The 26,573-nt window shown below is 39.1% G+C and overlaps 1 protein-coding gene across 1 annotated transcript in view; it reads right to left on the bottom strand.

Annotated features, from left to right (window-relative positions):
- The window catches only part of CALCR (calcitonin receptor), a 114,007-nt gene that overhangs the window by 18,246 nt on the left and 69,188 nt on the right, over positions 1-26,573 (bottom strand). The window contains exons 4-8 of the mRNA XM_069587419.1: positions 21,251-21,407; positions 20,371-20,481; positions 15,918-16,030; positions 13,606-13,697; positions 5,399-5,525 (exon numbers count right to left, since the gene is read on the bottom strand). Of these exons, the coding sequence (XP_069443520.1) occupies positions 5,399-5,525; positions 13,606-13,697; positions 15,918-16,030; positions 20,371-20,481; positions 21,251-21,407 (600 nt within the window). The remainder of the gene's footprint in view (positions 1-5,398; positions 5,526-13,605; positions 13,698-15,917; positions 16,031-20,370; positions 20,482-21,250; positions 21,408-26,573) is intronic.

Here is a 26,573-nt window from a genome sequence, read left to right on the forward strand (position 1 = left end):
TTTGAGGTACAAAATGCTCAGGTTCCTAGCAAAAACTAATCTTGCTGTATTGTCCCCTTTCGGAATCAGACAAAAAGTTCAGAGAGACATTTCTTTCTAGAAAATGATGAGGGTGCTGCCAGCTTCCTTTAGATGCAGCAAGAACAATGCTTTTAATTCTGCCTCCTGACTCCCTACATGAAGATCATTGAACAAGCAGATAGAACAAGAAAATGAAATTTTAGATATTATGGAAATGAAATGTTCAAATGACACAAGTGACAATGGGCAATTTTCATATCACTCAATAAACTGAGGATCTATTCAGCCCTTATTTATTCCATGAGTAATTCTGAGTTTAACTTAAAAAAAAAGTTGTGTGAAGGAAGATTCTCACTCTTGGTTTTACTGGAAAGAATCTGCCCAACCAAAAAACTTCCACAGGAATAGACTGACTACTTTGATGCGAAAGAGACCAGAAGCCCACTGGGATTCCCTGCTGAGGACTGAGAACATGGTTTCTTTGGCCCCCAACTAAATACACCCTCACAGAAGTAGAATAAAAGCATTTGGGGTGATGCAGCCTCCTTTCACAAGAAATAACTTTCTTTTTAATATGTCCCCATGGGCACTGGGAAGGAAAATATTTTTGCCTCTTAACTGCTGATTCTGTGACCTGAGAATTGGGTCAAAATTAAGAAAAAAAAAAAAATCCACAATTCTGCCTTTAGTTTGCTTAAAAAAGAAAGTCTTTAAAAAGTATATATTCTTTTCTATATAGAAAATTATTAATTTTTTTATAGGAAAGAGACATATGTTTGAATCTCAGACAGATGGAGTCTAATGGATGTGCTTTTCTCTAGTTTATGACTTTGGTTGTGTTTTTCATGTTAATTTCAATTCTTAATAAATATTTGTAGATTGACAATATCTAATAACTTCCCTTTTTCAAAAGTTTCTTCTGTTAGTTTCTTTGTTTGTCTCTCCTTTCTTGGGTTTTTGTTTATTATCTCCACTTTTCTCAGCTAGGGAGGACCTGAGTCTAACATTTTCTGGAATGTCAGTTTTTCGAGAAAAATGCAATGTTTCACATAATTTAGAGTAATTTAAAATTACACATGACTTAATAATATGCTGATGATACGATGCTCAGTGTTTGGATATTATTTTCTCTGTCTTTTTAGAGGTGGGGAATTTACTGCTGGGAGAGATGGGGATTTTCTAGTTAAATCGAATTAAACCTTTCCTTGTTCTGGTTTATGATCTGTATGTTCAAATATGTTACAACAGCAAAATCTTCTTTATTCCTAACGCCTGCATGTGCAGCTTCAACTGCAATTTACTTTAATAGTCTTTCGGATGGGAAAAGATCCCCAAGAAATTGAACTTCTGTGATAGCATTTATGATAGAATATGCATTTTCAAGGTGAGATTCAATACAAAGTTTCAGACCTGTGTCTCTCTTGGAACTAGTAAATAAGCAGTTTCGAGGATGAATAACATCCAAGCTATATCCACTGGAGAGTTCTTTCCTGCCCTTTCTTGAACTAATTATACCAGCCTGAGAGAGCAGTCTTGTGTTGTTTGTTAGATAAGAGATGGATCAAAATCTCACTGGAAAACAAAAGCTGTGTTCAAACAGAGAAAGTACTGAAAACAAATGTCCTTGGGTTTTTTCCCCCGCTTTGGGCCAAGTGAATGCTTCACAATTTACAAACATAGGTTGACTTTTGTCTTTGTGGTCGTTTGTTTTTAGCCTATGCTATTTATTTGGTGAAAGACACATGCTTTCAGAGTTTGTCCCTTGGAAAGACCAGACACTTGGACACGTGAAAGAGGGCAGCGTGTGCTCACACACGGTAATATGCCCCATCTACCACTGTAAGCGGGCTGTGATTGGTGGCTCTGCTTCTCTGGTGGCTCAGAGGGTAAAGAATCTGCCTGCAGTGCAGGAGACCTGGATTTGATCCCTGGGTTGGGAAGATCCCCTGGAAAAGGGAATGGCTATCCACGCCAGCATTTTTGCCTGGAGAATTCCATGGACAGGGGAGCCTGGTGGGCTACAGCTTGTGGGGTCGCAGAGTCGGACATGACAGAGCAACTAACACTTTCACTTTTTCTCATTTGAACCTCAGAGGAAAGGAGATTTCTCATTCAGGCATACCAAGTAAAATAGTCAGATGTTTTGCTCCTTTGTTTTCTACCAAAAAAAGACACGTATGCACACACACACTGAAACAGGTAAACAAATGGCAGAGCCTCGCATCCGCAGCTGTAAGACACACAACGCTGTTTCCCTGTGAGGCTGGGTGTATTTCCAGGGATTGTGAAGAGAATGTCCTCAATAGGTATTTCTCCCAAATGATACGAATGTAGTTCAACCTGAAGCCTAAAATTTGAGTTTGGGGCACTCAATCAATATTTGACTAATTGGATGAAATTCTACCTTTCAAGAATTTTACAGCTTTTTCCTAGGAAGTTTGCTCTTGCATAGCTACAAAAGACAACAAAAACCAAGCCTGTTAGGTTAAAAATGTATTGATTAGGAGAACTAGGTCCTACTATAAAGATGAACTTCTTCCCTGTTTTTCAAACTTACATCACTTTGAGACTGCCTACTGTGTGTGAAAGGGCCACCCCTCACTCCTCCACACGCAGAAGAAGGCTTTCTATTAATTTCTCCCTTCTCTATGTTCACATTCACACTCTCCCAGGGAATCAGCTCTGTCGTGGCTAAGCCAGATCCCTAGGTACCTGCTTCTAGGCATTATTAAAAGTTTCTAGGCAATAGTGGAGTTGCAAGGCAGGGCTGAGCTGGCTTGGCGGTGGTTAGGAGGCAGCTGTGCATGTCGACTGGCAGAGTACCTAGGCTTGTCTGTCCCTAAAGTATACTATGAAAGTGAAAACATCCACCAATGATAACTTAGAATACTGAGACAATGAATAGAGTAACAGATTGGTCGAGAAAGCCGTGTGCAGAGACTTAAGGGGCTAGCCACAGGGACGGGGTTAGCAGTTACCTTGGGAGCAATTGCTTGCAATAGCACACCCTGGAGAATTTTTAAAAGCGTTATGGGTCTTTGGGACTCTGGAACAACCCCTTAGAAGTAAACAGCGCAGTTTTTATTGTTCTCATTTGATGGGTAAGGTGAAATGGCTTCTACAATTTATTAGGGAACTCAGAAAAGTTCTGAATTTATACTATTTCAGGAAGATAACAGGTTAAGTATCATCTCATCATGGATGAGAGGCCCCATTTATTCTAACATCCAGAGAGTGGGGCGGAGGCATGACAAGCGGGTGTGAGACCCCCACAGGAGAGGTGGGAGAGAGTCTACTTAAAAATTGGTGCTATCTCATCATTTGACTGAGCACTGCTCCCAGGTTGATGTGCTGATTATTCAATAACCAAAGTGCCATGCCCTGGCCTACTTTGAACAGATGGTAACTTTCTCAGCTTTTTGTTTTCCCCCAATTGTAAACATTTTACTTTGTATTAGGGAATTGCCAATCAACAGGGATTTCATCCTTCATAGAGAATTCCAAATTTGAGTCTTCTTCGCTGAGATAGTCTTAGTTAATGGCTTCTACACCTATTTTTCTATTTTGTAAACATTTATTTATTATGTATTTATTAGCTGCATCAGATCTTAGTTGCAGCATGTGGGATCTTTCATTACAGCATGCAGGCTCTCTAGTTGTGGGCTTGCTCAGCTGCCCTGTGGCATGTGGGATCTTAGTTCTCTGACCAGGGATGGAACCTGCATCACCTACATTGGAAGGCCCTAGGGAATTTCCTCTACACCTGTTTTAATCTTAGTGGGAGTGTGCTTCCTTAATGAAATAAAGTGTGCATCTTTAATTACAGACAGCCATCACTTTGAAATGGCTGAGTCTGTATCTTTAAGAACAATCTTCCTAAGGAAAGAAATCAAGATAAACAAGAGCTCCATGCGGCACAGAGGACACTGGCTGGGCTTCAGTGTGAGACAGGTCTGGGTTCAGACCCCACCTCTAATGATCCATAGTGTGGAGGACACGTGTTTTCACTGAACCTCCATTTACTCAGTTAATAATGGGGAGAATATCCACTCTTCACTGGGGTCTTGTGAGGATTAAGTGACATGAGATTACTGTTATTAAAATCAGTTGACACGAAAAAAAGGAAACTCATTAAGATAAAACCCATTCTGCACCTAAGTCAGGACTCTGTCCCGATCACAGATGCCATGGTTTGAAAAGATAGATCATAATGCCTTCCTGGATGTATTCACACTGCAAAGGTTATTAACACTGTGATCCATTAGAAGCCAGATTAAGCTGCTTTCCCATGCCGCGCCACTGTCACACAGGATGCACGCTCTGGGCAGATTTCACGCATTTTTGTCATTGGGTTGGCAAAGCCATCAAGTGCCAGTTCTGAAAGATGAGGCTATCTACAGATGCTTGCATAACACAGTTAGGCAGGGAAACAAAAACAGAAAAAGAAAGAAGGAAAATATCCCATGGCCATTCATTGTGTGCTGGGTAACTTCGGTTTGTGCTTCCAGATGCGCTCTCTATTTTGCCCCAGGACCCAGAGAAACCGCTGGGTGCATATCCTTCGGGGCTTCCTCACCCTCTGGTTTCTGGCTGGGCTCAGTTCAAAGGGGCCCCCAGCAGAGACTGGGAGGTGAGAGCGTGTGAACTAGGGACATGCAAACCTTTTTTAAAGTCATGTAGACATAAGCCATGATAAAATTTCTAAGAACCACTAGAGTAAATGCATTACAGCGGAAGTGACTGGCCCAAGGCCATTCAGGCCCCAGAATGATGAGCAATTAATAGCTACACACACCCGTAATCCATGAGTGACACACTGGGGCCACCGCAAAGCACTGCTTTATAACACCTAGTGTGTGTGCTCAGTGAACTTCCCTGAGATGTTAGTAAATTATTGATTAGTCATGACAACTCATGGTTGATGGTATAAATCTTATTTGGCTTTAACTTAATTATTTCCAGCCCTTTACTATAGCATGTAACTGATACCTCCAAAAATTACACAGGGATGATATGCCTTAATGCAAAACTCCACTGTAAAAGTAAATGTTATTATATATGCAAACAGCTGCGCATGTAAGACAGTCACACCATGTTCACTAGTTACAGAGGTTGTTGTTTAGTTGCCAAGTCATGTCCGACTCAAGCAACTCCATGGCCTGTAGCCCGCCAGGTTCCTCTGTTAGTGGAATTCTCCACCCAAGAATACTGAAGTGAGTTGCCATTTCCTTCTCCAGGGGATCTTCCCAACCCAGGGATTGAACCTGTGTCTCCTACATTGGCAGACAGATTCTTTACCACTGAACCACCTGGGAAGCCCAGTTACAGATACCGTATCTTTAAAAATAAAATTAAAAACAAGTCATGCAGCGCCTACCGGATCCCTTTTCACGAGCTCTCCATTGGGCACAACCTCAACCAGGTGGATAATAATGATGATAGAGTTCAGAATGTAGGTCAGAAACATGTTCTTATGCAGAGTCACCCGCTGGCAGCTAAGGCTCCTGGAAGGAAAAAGGAAGAGAAAGCATTAACCAGTGCCAAAATATTGATGCTCCTGGAAAATAAACCTTATATAGTAATATTTTAAATCTTCTCTTTAGCAATAGATGAAAGAACATATAAATTAGGCTGGTCCCATCTTTTAAGGTTCATTAGTACCTTTCTGCCTGATTTTTAGACAGTCTCCCGGTCATAGTAACACGGTTTTCAGTTCTCAGGGTGACTTCCTACAGTAACTAAAAGAGTGAGGGATAAAAATCAATTTTAATTGTAACAAAAGTCATAAAATTAACCGAGAAGAACTTTTCTAAGAGAAACTATTAGGGTTTAGAGTGGAGATTCAGAGGGAAAACCAACTCTCCACTGATGCAGTGTGCCAGAAGCTGAGCGGCAAATGGGGAAGAAGAGCTGAAAGTCAGCACCAAGGCGGCCTGCCAGCCTGACTGAATCCATGTCCTTGGCCCTTCACATAGGCTGATTTTCTCATCTCCCGTCATCCTTCTCTTTCACCATTTCTTTTTTCTCTTCTGGATGTGGGCCATTTTTAAAATCTTTACTGAGTTTGTTACAATGTGGCTTCTGTTGATGTTCTGGTGTCCTGGTAGTGAGACAAGTGGAATCTTATTTCCTTGACCAGGGATTGAACCTGCACTCCCTGCATTGGAAAGTGAAGTCCAAATCCCTGGATTGCCAGGGAAGTCCCCTCACCATTTCTTTTTTTTTTTTTAATTGCCCCCCTCCCCTTCCAGGGAGAGACGAGGCACGGAATGGGCGAAGCCCATGAGCACCGACGAGCGAGCGGCTGGCCACCTCAACGTCTCAACCGACCTCACACCATTTCTTTTGATACCTTCTAATTTCTCATATTCCAACTGGAATCACCTCTACGGCTCCTCTTTCCCATGTCCTCCTGACGGTGGAGCTCAGACACAGAGAGAGAATTCTAACTAGGCTCAAATTTGATGTCGTGCTGGGGCACAGTGTGGTTTGGACCTGGGCCTGCTCCAAGTGCTCTGCTCATTGGCACAGTTCTGCCCCACCTCCGGGGTACTAAACATTTGCTCTATTTTCTATTCTCCTCTCCTCCGCTTCCTAAATTTGTACATATGTATTTGTGTGAATGTTCACATGAAGGAACATTAGTTTAAATATCCTATTTCACTTTTTGAAGCAAATGGAGAGCCTGCAGGAGGGCTGTACAAAATTGGAGTGATTATCCTAGATGAATTAAAATCTCGTGTTTACCATATTTGATCCAGTCAAAGAACATTTAACATAATGTGGGGACTTTAACATTAATGTTCGGTTAATGATGCCAATGACTGATCATAGTAACTACTCCTAAAAAATCTTCACAGAATAAAGCCAGAATTCCAGGCATTTGACAAGAAAATTCTGGGGAAAAATGACAATGGAAATGCTTTCCTATATTTTCAAGTCAAGGGAAAATGAGTTGTCAATTTTCTGTAATGAAAAGTAAGTTTAATCCATGAGGGATCTGTGAGAAGAGCATATTTTGATTATTGTGGCTACACTTTTCCTATAGGAAGTACTGCTGCTGCTGCTGCTGCTGCTAAGTCGCTTCAGTCGTGTCCGACTCCGTGCGACCCCAGACACAGCAGCCCACCAGGCTCCCCATCCCTGGGATTCTCCAGGCAAGAACACTGGAGTGGGTTGCCATTGCCTACTCCAATGCATGAAAGGGAAAAGTGAAAGTGAAGTCGCTCAGTTGTGTCCGACTCCTAGCGACCCCATGGACTGCAGCCCACCAGGCTCCTCCGTCCATGGGATTTGCCAGGCAAGAGTACTGGAGTGGGTTGCCATTGCCTTCTCCGATAGGAAGTACAGGCATCAGTAAACAGTTAATACAGAATATTCTTAAATTCTCAACTTTTTGAGCAGGGGTAAAATGCAGGAGGTAGCCAATGGTAAAGATGGGGTTTAGAGAAGAACTTTCTTTCGCTCACACACACACATACTACCATGAGCTATTTTATGTAGTAGCAGAAAATTTTGTTAAATAAACTGAACCTAATTGGTTTTATAATAGTACTTTAAAAGTAGGCTGCAAATTTAAGATTAAATAGAAATTTATCATGCCCATTTATACTGCATAAGCTCTTCCATAAAGCAAGTGCTAAATCTGTGACCTGCCATTTTTCATGTAGTCATAATAGCACTTTCTAATTCTTCTCCCTGGGAGGCAAATGTCTGTGGTCTCATTATTGAATTCAGTCTGGCTTAAACCAACGACAGTCGACATTATGCAGAACTAAGGAGTAGGGATGAATGAATCCTTCGGCGCTGTTACTCTCATGCCTAATTTTCTTTGGACTGAGCAGAGTTCAATAATCTGTCGATGGACATTAGCTCACAGAACTGGTTAATGTTCAATCTCCTGTGTAAACTAGAACTTCCCTGAACAAAATATGCTTCCTCTACTTCCAGCTTATGGGGCCACCTGTACCCCCGTTTTATTTTTCTTCTTAACACTTACTATCCTCTGCCATATATTTGCTTAAGTGAAAGTTGCTCAGTAGTGTCTGACTCTTTGCAACCCCAGGGACTACACAGCCCATGGAATTCTCCAGGCCAGAATACTGGAGTGGGTAGCCTTTCCCTTCTCCAGGGCACGTACTGATAAAGATATTTGTTTTGTATACCTAGGAGGAGAGGGTCTGGCATGTGGTAGGGCTTAATACTCTTTTTTTTTGCACTAAAAATCTTTACAAAATGGCACTTTCCTTCTGTGAGCCGTGACCACTGAACAAGTTCCCAGTACTTCAAAGAATTAACATCAAATGTTAGATGATTTCATATTTCACACTTTGTATCATATTGAACATTTGCCAGATTCTTAAATTGACTAATATTGGACATTATCCTGCTGTTCACATTATATAAATGTACTATTTACACTAGGCACACAATGAGAAAATGATGGCTTAAAGCTGGATAAACTGTTAGGTTCCAAAGTAAGAATATGACTTACTTTGAAACAAGTTCTTCAAGAAACAAGTCTCTGTTTCTTGAAGATTTCAATATAATTTCTGCTCATTGAGTCTTAAAAATTTTATTACACTTATTTGACATTTATGATCTGCTTTCTGAAGTGAGTTGAAGGTACTTTCAATTTACTAAAATTCTTTTAATAATATAACATGTATTACTATGTATCCACTCTGATCCAAACCTTCTTGAAGATGCCTGGGGTATATGGGTGAAGAAAACAGCTGCTGCCTTCAGGGACCTTATATATTACATAATTATTTACTATTATAATGAATGTTCTGAAAGAGAGGTATAGGATATTCAAGAGGATTACCTGAACTTAAGAAATGATGGATTTAATTGTTCTCAATACAAATATCCTGTCACCTGAACAAACATGAGAGAAGTGGTCATTTTCCTGTCAGACCTGTAATGTCTTTAGTGGAAATAGCATGAACCAGATGTTAGCTATATTTTATTCCTCTTGATAAAAAAATAAGTATTTAGATGGACAGGACATTGCTTACTTTTGAATGACAGGGAACCGTAAGTACTATAACTTCTCCAAGAGCGAGAGGATAAGACAACATAATCTACTCCTGTCTTGTCCCAGCCAAGGTGTCATTCACATATGATGATGAGATAATGATTTACTTTCATACGAATCTCAAGATGTCACACTTTAAAGCCGAAGCCACATGTCACTTTCATAATTTTGATTTACCTGGTATAAATCTTTCACATTAAAAACTGTTCCAAGTTACTGGTATCTTATGCATGTATTTGCATGCTTGGGGGAATCTTGAAGTTGTTTGAGAAGGTATTTAATATTTGCCTTGAGTCTTACAGATTGTATAAATCAGTTTGATATCACAGGGACAAGGGTCAATTTTTAAAGTTTTCATTTACTTAGGTATCATACCTTGTTAATGATGAACAAGAGGAATGTGGGAAGAAGGGCATGGGAAACAGACTGGAGGAGAATGTTAAAACTCTTAGAAAAATTCAAAACATTATACATCTTTCGGGGCTTAGTATCTTTGAATTTAGCACAAAATCTTTACCCTTAAGGAACTCCCTTTCGATTGTGATTCCTGCCTCTTTTCCTTATTACTCCTGGTCTATGAGTGAACATGTGCCAAGACATGACCAACAGTTATCTTTGGGGTGAGTTGGGAGAAAGGACACTATTTTTGCAGCCATCGATTTAATGGTTTCTCTGGAGGAATAGCCAGAGATGATAATAAGATACTATACAAGACAAAGAGCTATCTATCCATCCTCTATGAAGATGTGAAATAGAATAACAGGGAATACTGAGTAATAGAGGAATCAATATTCCTTTTGGAGCTCCCAGTGGAAACCACCCCCCCGCCTTTTTTTTTTTTCCAATGTAGCCAATGTAATATAGAGAATGGAATGCAACAAAGACACTCCTCTTTCAACATGTACCTCTATATACCAATACACAATTGGTATATAGAGGTATATGTAATTGATATTCACAACATTTAGCAATCAGCAATGCATGGATACTAAGCAGTCAAAATGGAGGTGAATGAATGTTCTATTATTGGACCTTCCTTAAGAGAAATCAGTGAGATGTTTCAGTGTTTAGAATGGTTCTGCAGAGATGTAAGTTGATAAATTAGAAATGGTACTAAAGAGATAAGTGAATTTATTGCAAACTTGCTTAAAATAATCAGAAAACAAACACAAATGTCCACTTGCATGACTTTCATAAGCCAGTCTTCTCCAAGGGTATTTTTACTTTAACTCTCTTATGGACATTTACTCTTGGCATCTAGTGCTAAGGAGTCTTGATTAACTAATTTGATGTTTCTATTTAATTCTTCTCCCTGGTATTGCTCCTATTTTTCCCACTGAATGTCCTAAAACAAATGTCATGCTAACGGGGCTATCTTCAACCTTAAACCGGTGGATCAGAGGTAACCAGCGTATCATCCTGAAATTCTTTTCACTCTGCCATTTTTATTCAGTTAAGATCTTCAGTGTTGCCTTTTCTATGATTTAAATCACTAAAAAGGTGTTCCTTTATCTTGAAGAGGGCATAGAAGTTCAATTTCGTTCTTTTAAAATAACAAAGACTTTATATACATTTATACATTCACTCCCAACAGCACAGGGAACATAATTCTTGTTTGTCTCAGAGTTACATAGTCCTGCCTTTTTTTCTTCTGCACGCTCAGAATAAAATCACATTAAGATTAGTCACATGCCTTAATGATCTCATTCTGAGTAATGTCTCAGGATTTTTCACCAAGTGTTGGCTGTTCTACAGGCTCCCATATATTCAGTAAGTTTAAATTCTTGGCCTTCCTGGCCTGCTGGTTTGAGCAGGACACCTGCAGAGTTATTCCTTGTTATAGACCCTAGAAAGCACATTTTCCGAAATTAGAGTGAGATTTCAATGGGATGATTGTGAATAGGGCATTAGGTCTCAGAAGTGGAGCTGGGTGTAACTTCTCATTTTGGTTTCACGAAAGTTTTATGAAATGGATTATTTGGATTTTGCTAAATAACTCAACCCTGGGCATGCAGAATTATGCAGGGGAGTGATGATTAGATCTTGCTCAAGTTTCACACTGATGATGCCATTTAAGTACATAAATTGTAAAGCCTCCCGTTATAATGTCCAGTTAACATCACAAGGGTGATGTTGAGTGTTTGAAAAAAATCTAGAAAAATATTTCTAAAAGAGAAAAATGTTGTTATAGATCAGTTACCTTTTATTTTCACAATCATTTTGAATTTCTGAAATCCAAATGTAAGAAAAAATGTGAAGAATCAGAAACGTGCTTTACTTATTTTTAGCCGTGCTGCATGACTTGTGGGGATCTTAGTTCCCCAACCAGGGATCAAACCCATGCCCCTGGCAGTGGAAGCATGGACTTCTAACCACCAGGGAATTCCCAGAAATGTGCTTTAAGGAAAACAGATAGCCTTGATATTTTTAGTTTGGGGAAATTTAAGGTAAGATTAAGGATAGGTATAAACTCAGACGTGACTGCTTTTGGACTTGAATATGGTGTTCTTCATACTCTAGTCGCCCCTAACTGTGTGTGCCCTGGAGAACAAGGTATTGCAGTTTGTCTTCCCATCATTGCATCCAGATTCTGCCTCAATAAGATATGTTTTTTCTCCCAAGACTTGCTCGTTGGTAGGTTCTTGAAAGAAGAGCTGGTAAGGGCAAAACTCGGTGCTTCCTAGACAGTCTGCCCTCACACTCTCTCAAAGAATTTACCAGATTAATTTTGCTGTGGGACTAACTGGAATGGAGAATCATTTCACTTTGCTTATGTGCTGCACTTTTAAACACCCATCTTTAGTGGTTTAACAGAGAAATAATTACTGAAAGAACATCCTTACTTTCTTTGCTGATTTGGTTCTCATGCCTCATCACTCATTTAAGTGACAGGAGGAAAATGTTCCCTTGACATTGTTTTTTTCGTCTTTAAAGTCCTGCATACATTTAGTCGCACAGTTGCAAATGTGGGGCCTTTTCTTTGAATTTTCTTATGGTTATATTAAGAAAAAAGAAAGAAGAGACTTTCAGTGATAGACTTTTTAATCAATGCAATATGAGAGCCATGGTGATGTATTTTTTGCATTGTGGTCAAGCGTAGTTGAAAAATGAAGACATTCAAAGACGAATCATGCCATGAGTTTACTCCGCTGTATCCTGAATCATTATAATTGAAAAAATTATTCGAATAATTAAGCCCTCATGTCTTGTTGCTTTATCAGTCTTCCTCCTGTTCAACCATATGCGGAAGAAACTCATTTTCTGCTTATTTATACTATTATTTGCTATTTAATTAACAAAAAGTTGCTATTCAGTTATATTGCTTAGTCAACATAAATTTTGATGATATAAGATGTAGACATATATAATATGTGATTACGATGTAAGTTATAGACAAAGATTAAAAACAGGATCAAGGAAAAATAATACATTAAGGATGTATTTTACAAGTGATTCTTTGGTTTAATTTTGTCTAGCATTATTATGGCAATATGTGAACAAAAGTCAATTTAAGATTCTGTTATTCTGTATACAAATCACTGTACATTTAATTATATCTCACATCTTTTAAGTGTGGAGAATTATTTGTAGTCTCTGTCTATGAGGTTTTCTTAGTCATTTGTATAATATCACTGGAAGGAAATAGTGATAGTGTAGAAGTTAGAATTCTCATGAGAGTACCATAGTGCCTCCTGACTTTGACCTATAGAAATGACACTAAATTTAGGACATTTTTAGGACCAAATTTATGTTTGAGATATGTTACTATCTCACATACATTGTGGTCATTTCAAAAAATATACAATCAGTGTTTTAAATTCTCTATTAGTGTAAAATCAGTGTCTAAATGAACTTAATCATTTTGCAATAGATAATGCAATCATGTGTATGGACACAACCTCCAGATAGAGACCCTCATTGGAATTTTGTTTCTTACAGTTCTTAGAAGAGAATTTCAGTTAACAATGGCAGGGGTGCAGGGGCAAAAACCTGACACTTGGCAACAGGCCATCCTCTTCCAGAAACTGCCCTTGACTCTGGCCGAGTGAGTCAAGGCCAAAGAGACTTCCTCTCATGGGTGCACACGACTGGAGCCTTCCCAGCCCCACTTCTCCTGTGGCCCAACCCACTTACAATGCAACTCCCAGTTAAGCAGGCTGTGTTTGAACTTGTGGCCATGGCCTCCATATTGCAGAGTGGGGAGGGGGAAGGAGGAAGATTCTTTCCTCAATGCTTCGTGGCAGCTTAGCGGGTAAGTGGAACTTGACCATGTTAATGTAGTGTATCTGCAGGCTCACAGGATTATTTCATTTTGGGAAGGAGGTGTATTGCTTTTGAAAATTATATGAATCCATCCTATTTTTCCTCAAGGATAGGGTTAAAAAGCATATTTTTAATTAATTTCATTTTTCTTGCTACTCCAAGACTCCCAGCGTCACGTGTCATGTCATCTGCAGACTTTCTCGTGCCCAGCACTCTTGCAGTATACCACTTATTTTAGCACCTAAGAGAAAATACAAGGCGGATGCTGTAAGTGTACGTACCTAACCAGCATGAAAATCGCCAGGGAAATCACCAAGGTGACCATCGACATCGAATGACCCACAATAGCCAGGTAGTACAGAATGTACGCGCTCTGCAACCACAGGGAGAAAAGCAACGCAGTTACAAAGACAGATACATGAATGAATTATTATGGAAGAGGGGAAATAGTTTCTATTGTTAAGCAATGTAAATTGACACCTGTTTTTCTCCTTTTAAAAAAACTACTATAATTATAACTATTTCAGAGAATTAAATTATGTTGAATTATAAACTGGATCAATGGATTAACTATCATAACTGATATCATAAGAATATCAGTTAAACCAGAATATGCATGACATGGTGGGAAGAATATAAGACTGGGTTCATCAGAGTGTTCTTTACTCAGAGTATCGTCATTAAGTATTTGTGCGCCTCTCAGGTCCAGTCACTTTACTTTCCCAGACTGCAGAAGTCCTCATCTTTAAAATGATGTGGTTGGACTAGACAATTTTTAAAGCAATTATATGCTGCTGTAAGGAACATCATTTAGCCCAGGCATACAGAAATATTGGATCTGAAAGGTTCTGAAAAGATGACCCAGGTAAACACTAACCACAAGAAAACCAGTGTGAAACTATAAAACTCTAGATATTAAGTCAGGATGACCCGACAATACTAAATTTCTGTGCAGTTAATAATATGAACGTAAGCCACAGAGAGCATAAAGCAAAAACTGACAACTCCTAGTCATCAATAGAATGAACCCAGGGAGGAAAAATCAATCTATAGGTTTGAAGATTTGAACAACATGATCAACAGATTTTACTAATTCACATACAATAAACATTTCACACAACATCTACAGAATACCCATTCTTTCAAAAGCACAAAGGATATCCAAATTGACATATACTAGTCAGTAAAGCAAATGAATATATTTCAATTCAAATCTTAAGTTGGATATTCACTGACCATCATACTCTAGAAATCATTAATAAAAAGATAACTTAAAAATACCCTCATATTGTTAAAAAGTAAAAATGTATTTCTAAATGACCATTGGATCAAAGAAGAACTCACAATGACATACCAAAACTTTTTGGACACAGGTGAAGTTGTACACAGAGGGATGTTTACAGACTATGCATATATGAGAAGATCGAAAGTCAATGACCTAAATTTCTATCTAAAGAAAATTGAACTTAAATGATAAAGAGGACTTGAATATATACTGAGTGGCTCAAAGACAAAACCTAGTTCTTAAAAATAATGTCAATACCTCTTAGCAAGACTGATCAAGGGGAAAATACAGACCCAAGAGAGATGAAAAACTTGTACACAAAATGCTATAACTGGTTTTGGTGTCCTTGGCCTGTGCCGAGATGTCCCTCTAGTCATATGGTCTTTAAGCTATCTATTCATCTTGTTTAATTGTTTTTTGTTCTGTTTTAATGACAGGAAAGTTTTCTATACTTGAAAGCTTTATAGAAAATAAAAGCACTGATGGTTCTGTAGCTTCCGAATTAGTAATTATTTAGCATACAGGCCTATCCTTGAAGGAAAGAATAGGTCTCCTCTGCAGCCACCAGGGCTGCCCAAAGGAGCCCTGTGTGACGGGACGCTGACCCATGGTGTCCCCAGCCCATGGGGACAGGAGGCTGGTGGCGGATTTGGTGATCTTTTCAGATTTCTGAAGAACCTGAAGAAGGGGCTAGTTACCTACTTGCCACTTCCCACCACCCGCCCCACTGGCTTCAGTATTTCTAAGCAGAGATAATAAAGTTATTTAACACTAAGACACAAGAAGTAGCAAATTAGAATGGGTTTCCACAAAAATAAACAGCTGCACTCGTATCAGTGGGCTGATGAGAAGCTCCATCCTCAACAGTTTGTTCAAAGCTTGACAGCAAAACTGTCATGGACCTCTCAGGACAGAGGGTGGTCAATTGTTAGCTGGTGACCTGCAGAGAAATCTATAGTTCTGGAACCCTTCCCAAAGAGAACTGCTGAGGGGGTTCTTGAAAATGTTGCCTAATGTCTGGTATTGCAGGGAACCCCATCATTTGCTCTGTGGACACATTCCCCTTGCCATAAATGGCCTATTCCACACGCTCAGGGAACCATCACTGACTGCCTGCCAACCAAGAAGTAAAGCATCGTTTTCTCCAGTGCCACTCTCTAAACTCCTCAGAACTGACAGGTCATTATCTGATTCCCTTCTACAAAACAGGCTGGCTTCTCGGTTGCAGGTGTTTTACCATGAGGCATGCGTTTCCATGTACAGATACTGGCATTCTCCTCCAATACTGGAATGTGCAATAGAACCTACCTGCATTTTCTCAGGGGTGAAAGCGTTGCACATGGTATAGTTGGACCAGGAAATGTTGCTCTCAGGATGCATGTACCAAACCCCATCTTCCTCACAATACTTGGTCACTTTTTCTGTTAGTGAAACAGAGCTTATTACTATCTCAAAATCGCAAGACGGAAAAACAATAAATTAAAGCTTAGAGCCATTGCAAAGGGTTAATCACTTTATAGACCTTGAACGTGAGTAGAATCAATAGAGACAACCAGGAACCATGCACCACACACGATGCGTTAATATGCATTGCTTAAATTTAGCTTCAGCAAAGTCAGGTGAAGCATTGCTATCTCCGTTTTACATTGCCAAACTTATTCTGAGTTATTCACCTTTTTCTAGCTCTCCAAAGTGCCTCTGCAACGTGTTTATTGCCTTAGAGATCACAGAGCAACCCTGAATGGTGAATTGGTAAAATATGAAAGGAGATCTTATCAGTGTGTTTGCAACCCTTATATAGTTTTGATTTTTGATAATTTCATAGCAGTAATATTTTTGTAGCATTGTTTTTCATCGTAAAGCTTATGGAAAACCGTTTTACATATGACTTCTTGTGTTTTTTTAAAACACAGGAATATGGAAATCAGAATTGTATACTAATATTTGTTACTGTTTTAAAGGTTAAGGAAACAATTCATGGTAAAAAATGTATTTGGTGAATTATTACTGAGATCTGATAACATTTAAAATAATTTTCTATTAGAAGTTTTGGTTAGTCAAATCAACCTGCTATGAGCTAATATGAAAATTATTTTATCTTTGGCAGTTTTTCAGGTAAAATTCACAATTTTTCATTGTATGGCTGAAACACATACTACCAAATTCAGCACAAGTTTTAAACTGAAAACTGTAGACTTGTTTGTATGTCTACTCCAACAATTTAAAATTTAAATTGGACTAAATTTAAAATGGACCAAAACCCCAATTTTTTTCCCCAACAAAGGAGTTTTAAAGCGCCTATTAGAATCGTCTGTTTCAATATTAAGAAACATTTTAAATTGTGAATTTGCTGTGACTGCCATTAGACAAAATCTATTTAAAGGACCACCCCTAGAAACCAACAGTTTCCAAAAGGGTCAGCACCAATCAGCAGAGAAAAACTGATGTTGAAAACTGGTCAATGATTTAGTTAATGATTTGCAAATTTTAAAAAGGGGTTGGTAATACAGCATTTTATCTTTAACATCTTGTTAGGAAGTAGTTTTGTTTTCTTGAATGAATATAATTTGGTTTTTACAAAGTTACATAGCTACGTGGGGCAATGTGTTCTGTGGAGGAGGGTGGTTGTCCTGAGAACCTTCCAATCACGGGCAGCACTGAAGTAAATATGTTTTATTTGGATTTAACTCAAGTCTGTGTGCATGCACGGTTCAGTCATGTCCGACTCTTTTGCGACCCCTTGGACTATAATCTGCCCAACTCCTCTGTTCATGGGATTTCGCCGGCAAGAATACTGGAGTGGGTTGCCATTTCCTCCTCCAGGGGATCTTCCTGACCCTGGGATCGAACCCATGTCTTTCACGTCTCCTGCATTAGCAGGCAGATTCTTTACTACTGTGCTACATGGATCTAGGCATTTCCTAGTCCTAACTATTGGAGCTATCAAGAATTTGTCCTCTTCTGGGAGAGGGTGAGATAAATGGAGAGAGTAGCATGGATGTATATACATTAACATATGTAAATAGACAGCCAATGGGAATTTGCTGTATGACTCAGGGGACTCAAAGTGGGACTCTGTAATCACCTAGATGGGTGGGAATGGTGGGAGGTGGAGGGAGTTCAAGAGGGAAGGGACATATGTATATTATGGTTAATTCATGTGGAGGTATGACAGAAACGAAACCAATATAGCAAAACAATCATCAATCAATCAAAACTAAATAATAATTTTTTAAAAAAAGAAACTGTCCTCTTCTACCTGGCCAGTCTTTCAATATTTGACCGAAGGCTACGTTTCCTCTGACTTCCCTTTCTAAACCAAACACCCCCATTCATACCACACCTGCTGTGTCCCCCCAAGCCTGGAGCCTCTCAGCATGTGCTCGAAGGTTGGCATTTCCTCTGAAATAGTCCAAGTCTGGACTGCTCCATGAAGAGGGGAGCATGCTGCCTTCCTTCACACTGGGGAACTCTCTCCTGATTCTCATACCCAGTCCTCAGAGATTCATGTGCCATTAGTCTCAAGAGATGCCAGACACCTGCCCTTTTAAAGGCTCACCAATTCCCAAGGATCTCAGGGTTGAGAATCATTGTCCTCAACGATATGCTGGCCACCTTGGCTCTGTCCCTTTTCTATTGATTGAGTGTTTGACTCCTGCCCTTACATCCCTCCTAACAGCGATTTGCTTTTTATACTCTAGCACTTTCCTTCAGCCTATTAAGCCTCATTCTGGAGAAGGACGTGGCAACCCACTCTGGTACTCTTGCCTGGAAAATCCCGTGGACAGAGAGGCCTAGTAGGCTACAATCCATGGGTTTGCAAAGAGTCGGACATGACTGAGTGGCTTCACTTTTTTTCTTTCTTTCTATCAGCCTCATTGGAATCTTAACACTGGTATTCACTCTCTCATTATCTACCTACCTTTTAACCAAGCATTTTGTTTAAAAGGAAATCTCTGTCATTTCATTAAACTGTTGAGTGGATCATTGAGATACAGCTTGGGTCAATGGTAAAGTACTAAAGAATTTAAGTTTGTTGAATACAGATGTATTTAAGAATTGCCTTTCTTTTGAAGTGGATTTGTTCAACCGCTGAGAGGGTTCTATCTAAAAATCTGGCTGAAAAGATGGATCTATGCCTGGAAATCACTGTTTGGCTAACCCCAAAGTTGCCTTTTAGTTAATAATTGTAGCCACTTCAGCAACAGCCCGTTGCTTCTTTGGAACTGGCCTTGCAGCCTCAATTACAGAACAACTCTTTTTGCCAATCAGGTTCCTCTAAGGCAGTCATCAGATCAAGATTAATGAAGCATCATTTATTGGGAAGAGTCAGTAAAGACCTGGGGACCACCATCAAATAGCACTGAGTTAGGATTTACAGGAAGGTAGTGATGAGTGATGGCAACCCACTCCAGTACTCTTGCCTGGAAAATCCCATGGACGGGCGAGCCTGGTGGGCTGCAGTCCATGGGGGCGTGAAGAGTCGGACACGACTGAGTGACTTCACTTTCACTTCTCACTTTCATGCACTGGAGAAGGAAATGGCAACCCCCTCCAGTGTTCTTGCCTGGAGAATCCCAGGGACGGGGGAGCCTGGTGGGCTGCTGTCTATGGGGTCACACAGTTGGACACGACTGAAGCGACTTAGCAGCAGCAGCAGTGATGAGCAGGGAAGAGCGATATGCTCTTTCTCTCTTCACAGAATTCCTAGAAGTGGCTGGCCTGAACTGGTTTTAAAAGTGCCCCACTGTAATTCCACTTCCACGGGGGTCAAACTTTGTAACTCATTCTCAGAGGAAGCATGAAAGCAAGTCCCCCACCAGTGTGGCTAGACTGAAGCCTGAAGGAAAACCATGTTCTGGCTTGAAAGTTCTGAAAACCACTTCAACCTACGTAAGTTTGTACAATGATTTAGAAATATTGTTTCTCAAATGCTTTTTTCATTTACTTAGAAAAGGGTTAGGTAGGAGTTCAGAGGACTTGGGTCGAGTTGTGGTTTTATATAAAATATTGTGTGAGTATAAAAGGAGATAATATGTATGAAACTGTTTTGGAAAGTAAAAAAAAAAAATTCAATGAAAACACTCCTTTGTTACTTTTATAATTACAGTGACTTTGATGTTACTAATGAACTTAACACATTTGTTGGCTGTTCATGTGGGGCAGGGCGGAGAGCTGGGTTAGTCTGATCCATGTTAACAGTACCAGTCTTCTTTATTGAGCATATGTCAATCATCAGCTGTCGGAACAGAAATCTAGTCAATGTTTGGAGTTACCACCTTCTCATTTCTCTTCCCTACACATGAGAGTTTTATATCACTTTCAACATTGCAATCAAATTCCCATTATGCTTCTTCCACCAGCCCAGTACACATAAACTCTAGATCAAGGATTTGCATAAGTCATCAAATGGGAAACAATGGAAAATTTTACAAAAACTTCAGCTGTAAATAAAAATGGTTCAGTTTTAGAAAAAGTAATTGCAATGTTTATTAAAATTCAATATTAAATGTTTAAAATATATAAATGGTTCCTTTTAATTTAATATTTAATAGAATTTATGACCAACATGCACAGCTGGTGATTGACTTAAAAAATAATCTTTGTACAACTGGATATTTCATTTGTGGAAATGTTTCGGAACACGCTAAACTGTAGAGATTATGATTTGGTAGTATATTTTGCATCTGATTTTCTTTTTGGAACTGGAAGAATGCTTAAAGATTCATAGCAAAACATAAACCAAAAAGAAATATTCTACCTTCCACATCGAAGTCCGGAAAATAATCTGGGCAGTGCTGTTCAGCGAGCGTTCCAGCGGGTGTATCGTCCCAGCAGGCCCAGCCATCCCAGGTGCGGTTGCAGTACAGACCTGGCCATTTAGAGAGAGATTACATTGCAATTATCAAAAACCACAGAGTCCTCAGCGAGATTTAATAGGGCATAGACGGTTACTCAGGGGTTCTCCACTCAGGTATGGAAATATTGAAACAGCAGTAGCAACAAAATAAAGGTACTAACTTTTCCAACTACTAAGGGAATTTCCTTTTTTTTTTTTTTTTTGGTAGGATATTCTCCTTTTATTCCTCAAAAGGCTTACTTGTCATCTGTGTCGAATCTTCCCTCCAAAATTTCTCCTTTGCGATATCTCCAGAAATGTTATGAAAGAAACCTCGTGAAAGTATACGCTCTATCATGGGTGCATGCTCAGCTGCAAATTCATGTCCGACTCTTTATGACCCCATGGACTGTGGCCCACCAGGCTCCTCTGTCCATGGGCATCTCCAGGCAAGAATACTGGAGTGGGTTGCCAAGCCCTCCTCCAGGGGATCTTTCCTACCCAGGGATCGAACCTGGGTCTCCTGCATTGGCAGGCAGATTCTTTACTGCTGAGCCACTACTGGGCTACTCTACTTAATTTTGTCTTAAGGACAGATGTTAACCAAAAGCAGTCAGATGAACCTGAGCAAATAAACTAGGCATGTCTGTGGCATAAAATACACAAACATACCACAGTATGGAAGCCACTGTTAAAAACATTGGCATATTAAATTAATTGAGTTAATACATATTTACCCCCAGAAGAAAATAAGCCTTTACTAATGTTTGAAACACACATTCAGATACAGCCTTCTTTTTACCTTCTCCTTGGTAGGGGGGTAACTTCTGCATTCGGTCAAAGCATTTGTGCTGTGCCTGCAACAGTCTCTGTTTTCCTAAAAGGAAGAGAAACGGCTCCGGCTCCAGTGTTGGAGAGTAGGTGGAATCTGAACTGGCTGGAAGGACCGGAAGTGGGCGCTGTATTAGACAGGAAATGGAGTTACTTATGGAGAGTAGAGAGAGGGGAATACATAATGAAATGATCAAAAAGTATGAAAACATTTATTTTCCTTCTATAAGCAACAATTATGCACGATCTCCACGTGGATTATTTTTTCTTTATAATTTAAGTGTATTTATATTTCATCTATAAATTCTACCTAAAATTTTCATATTTGCATTCATTCCATCCACACTGAAAATGTATAGCACCCACACAGACCCATGCACCTCATTACAAGATTTTAAAAATTTTATTATCAATGTAAAGTTTAGAAATAAATAACCTGATTTCCAAAAAAATATGAATATTAAATCAACTTTGTTTTCTCTGGAGCTCCTAAGAATCATGAATCATGTTATTCAAAGTAGATATATTAGTGCAATAAATAAGTTTTAATTGGATTCTTTCAACTGATTTGTTTGTACTTAGATTGCACACACTGCCAAAAAACTTACCCCATTTATTCCACAGAACAAACATAATATGTTCTTTTGAAATATTCTGCTTTGGATAATTGTCTTAATCTCTTTAAACTGGTTTCATCAGCAGATGACCTATACAAGGTAATTCATTTTCACTGCTGAACATTAAGGTATCTCTTAAATATTTTCCTAGTGCTTCTAAATTTTCAGTGCAGGCTGACATTATTTCGTCAGTCCATTAGTTTTCATTACCATCATAGGTCCTATTAATCAAAGTTGTATGTCTGGGTATCTGAAAAGATGGATGTCTGACAAATTGTCTTAAGTTGTGTTTAGATAGATTTCCATTTCTTTTGTGGCTCTGATGTTTTGATTGTGCTTGAACTGGAATTTTTTATATCCATGTTCTGCATGGGGAGCTTTTTGGAGAAGACTTGCAAGTGTCAACCTACACTGACTTCTGTTATTCTGAAGTTAGAAATACTCCTGGCTTTCTATCACATCTGCTGAAACACTTTTAATTGGCCTTATTCTGTTTAAATTATTCTAAGATGGAAGTTTCCCCACTGTACTGATGGCAGAGATAGCATTATATACCTTTCTCTATTCTCCACAGTTGCTAAAATAAATATCCTTATACCCCATATACCCCAGGACATTCATGGTAGAGCCTCACTGTGTTCTAGCACATCTCACTGTGTAGACAGTGCATCCTGTCCCATGAGATAGTCTATCACTAAAGGCTAACCAATAAAGATTCATAGTGGAGACAGAGCATAGAGCAAGAAAAGATAGGAATGACTACAGATCCAAGGTAGAATTGGACCTTGAATATATGTACTGTCTGCACAGGCAGAGAGCAGAGGAAAGGCTTTCTGGATGGAAGGTAAGGCACACAGGTAAGCCCAGAGGAAGGAAAGGGCATGTGTGAAATTGTACAGAAACCAAACTGGAGGGGAGCATGTTTGAGGGTAAGAACTGAAATCAAGGAAAATCAGATAATACAGAGCCCTATGAAAACAAATACAAAACTTTTGGGACATGAAAGGCTCAAGATATTTTAGCCAATATGTTAACAGCATGATGAGGTAAAGATGTCTTGCAGTTTTTTGACCAGTGAAGGTTGTGAAAAGAGAGTTAGGCATCAGATTAGAGCTGGGAAGCCCAGTCAGGCAGCTCAAGGCAAGGACTACATCACCTTAAGATGGAACAAGAAACAGCACCTCAGCACTTTTTCAAATAATAAAAGCACTAAGTATACCTGATAAGGAATGGAGAATAATAAGAGTCAAATGGCCTAGATATTTTAGCCAATACAGCTAGGAAAAAAAAATGTAGTATCTTGAGAAGGAGAAAGAAAAGACATTAAGAAAGGAAAGCCTTTCTTGGGGGAGAAGATAGTTCTCTTTTGGACTGGATGGGGAAGTATCAGCAAGTCATCTGAGTAGACATCTCTTGCAAACAGAAGAGGATGAATATTTATTATTGTTGTAACATTATGGTTACAACTCTATATGAATATTACTGCAAATATAGTTGACACCATTCTAAGTGTTCGGATTATTTCTAATTTTAATGCCTCTAGAATCTGTGACAGAAGAAATGAACACACCGACAATGATGATTAAAGGTGTACACGTCCTTTATCAATGTGGCTGAAAACCAGTATGTTGTAATAGAATATGATGTCATATATAATTTTTTTCTGTCACTTATATTAGATATGCTAGACACTAGGAACTATTTTGCTTAGCTTGACCAAAGTAATATTCTGAATTCTATTTTTAAACAGACTGAACAACCCATTAAATGCTCCTGTGTTAGCTGGATATTCATGGAGGCCATGGGGAGGCAGTATGTGCAAGAATAGCAAGTGGAAAGCTGTATTTTCAATGACAACATTATTTGGTTCAATGCAGTCTTAAACACAAGCGATCATGGCGACATGACCATCTGAAAGAGTAGCTGTAGTTCGTGTAGACGACAGTAGCATCTTATCATTCCTCCAATGTTGAAACAAAACTCCAGTGAACTTCCTGTAACATGGTTCAACGGAGATTGTTTCAACACTGAGGGAATGAGCAATTAGAACTTCTGTCCTCAGAGGGGCCATAATAACCTGAGTCCGCTCCTGGTCTGGTTCATGTTTGAGCACTGACAATGCAGTTTTTCCAGTGGTAGCTGAATGTTTCAGTGATTTTCTTCTGAAAATAACATACAAGTTGAGGCGTCTGTTATATATGTATACATGACATATATACATATATAACCATTGCTGCTGCTGCTGCTGCTGCTGCTAAGTCGCTTCAGTCATGTCCGACTCTGTGCGACCCCATAGACGGCAGCCCACCAGGCTCCCCCGTCCCTGGGATTCTCCAGGCATCTATGTAATTCCAACCATGGAATTACTACTGCTGAAAAATAACATAAATGTCATCAGGTTCATTGAACATATTAAACTGTTTGCTGATGATTTCAGAGATAAAAATTGCTAGTGAAGTGGTACAATTTTCAGCAGTAAGGAGGGAAAATATAAACAGTAGCGATTAAACCACCAAGTGGTGTGAAAACAATATTCCACTTATCATATGTGTTGTTTATTCTATATGTTTGTGGAATGTAAATATATAATTTTATGTTCACATGAAGATAGAAATGAGACATGAAAGACATGTTTTTCTGAATAAAGACTGACATTCGAAGTTTTGCATTCAAGCCATCTTGCATGATGCTTCCAAAATCAAACAGAAAAACACCTCTTAATTGTTGTCCTATGCAGCAGTTTAGTCGCCATATATGTGATGTCACTCCTAAAGGTTCCAGTAGATGGCGCCACACATACGACCACCAAGCTGCCACTGACAGCTGTAGTCCGCAGAGGAAAACACCAGTGTTCTTTCACTTTGAATGCCTTCCATATGTCAGGCACTGTCCTAGGTTCTGAAGAGTCAGCAGCGAGAACAAAACTGGCAAGGTCCCTGCCCTCGTGGAGCTTACATTCTAGAAGGTTCCATCCACACTAGTCATGGGTTCTAGAAGTAAAGCAATCTGATTTGAATGGCTCTGTTTAAGCAATTCCTACTTTGATGTAAGACAATCAGCTTCCTTGTTTGTTACAGGTGGTTTCCAGAAGAACAGAGAGAGAACAAGAAGAGAGCAGTTCTGTGTAGAACTTTAGAAATGGTCCAAAACTACTGACTGTGGGGATCCATGCTACTGGCCTGAAGGACGCTCCTACAGATTGTCACAGACAGACCTGTTCTAACGGGAATATGCATCCAGAATTCACAAGTTGATATGACCAACTTTCCATGTCACTGTTCTTAATAATGATAATGTCTATGTTAGGATGATTTGTAGTTTTCAGTTACTTAGACTTTTCAAAGTAAAGGATAAAATAGAGGTCTGTCAAACGTTAGCTCTGCTTCTTCCAGATGGGATCAGATGCCTGACTATGTACTTTCTTCCTGAGCATTATATGAAACTCCTGTATGTATCATAAGGGGCTTCCCAGGGGGCGCTAGTGGTAAATAACCCACCTGCCAATGCAGGAGACTAAGAGACCTGGGTTGGATCCCTGGGTTGGGAAGATCCCCTGGAGCAGGAAATGGCAACCCACCCCAGTATTCTTGCCTGGAGAATCCCATGGACAGAGGAGCCTGGCGGGCTACAGTCCATGGTGTCATAAATTCAACACAAATTGGGGAACACAGTTAAGTGAACAACAAATGCTTCTCAGAAGAGCCTACTTTCTCTCTGTCTTCCTCGTTGTTGGTGTAGCCATTGTCATCGTCCTCACTAGCATCTTTGGGGCACACTGTGCCAAGCACTGCTCTAAGCCTACTGTGCTACTGCACAAGAAGAGAAAGTGATAAGACGAGAAAGCGAGTGCCTTCGGTAAATGTAGACGAGGCTAAGGGAATGTGGTGAACCAAACCGATAATTTTTAAAGACCATTTGGAAATCAGGTTGGTAGAATTCAGTAAATATATTGGTAGTGGTTTTTCATAATGATGTATATAAGAAGTGATATTTTAGAGTAATTAATGTCATGAAAATTTTTCCTTTTCTCTGAAGAATATTAATGTGGAACGTAATGAGTGTTTTAGAAGAAAACTGACATATCAAAAATTTTATGGACAAATCCTCCAGATCAAATATATAATCCAAACAGAAGCAAAATTTCTGTTTGTCACAATGAAGACCTCATAAAGCCAGTTAAGTGCCCTGTGCAATCATGCTTGCTAGTAAAAAGATGCCTACAAACCACAAGGCACCTGTCATGCTCATGCAAATATATGAAATTCTTTCAATCTTTGAATTTTAAAATGTACTAGGTAAGAGTTTTTAAAAGGTGAGCTTTTTTAAAAAAAAAAAAACACCAAAAGTTTTGTAGTCTTTGTTAAAAGACTTTGTTTAGTCTTTCCTAAAAAAAAAGATGATTGGATAATATTCAAACTATTTTATTATCTAGTAGTTACTTTATCATTTCTTCTATCAATGTCTAGTTACATGATTTGTGAAGCAAAATTCAGGACTATTCACATATAGTTGATCACATAGGATTTCATTTGAGATATTAATAACAATATCAGTATGAATAAAATACATCAATCTCTCTGCATCTATAGAATATGATATAAGGCTTAGACATTCACAGACAAAAGAAAATATCCCAATAGTTTCTACAATATTCTTGTTTAAAATTTCTTTCCAATG

This window comes from Ovis canadensis, chromosome 4 (genome assembly GCF_042477335.2).
Source record: "Ovis canadensis isolate MfBH-ARS-UI-01 breed Bighorn chromosome 4, ARS-UI_OviCan_v2, whole genome shotgun sequence".
In the NCBI taxonomy this organism is placed as follows: Eukaryota; Metazoa; Chordata; class Mammalia; order Artiodactyla; family Bovidae; genus Ovis; species Ovis canadensis.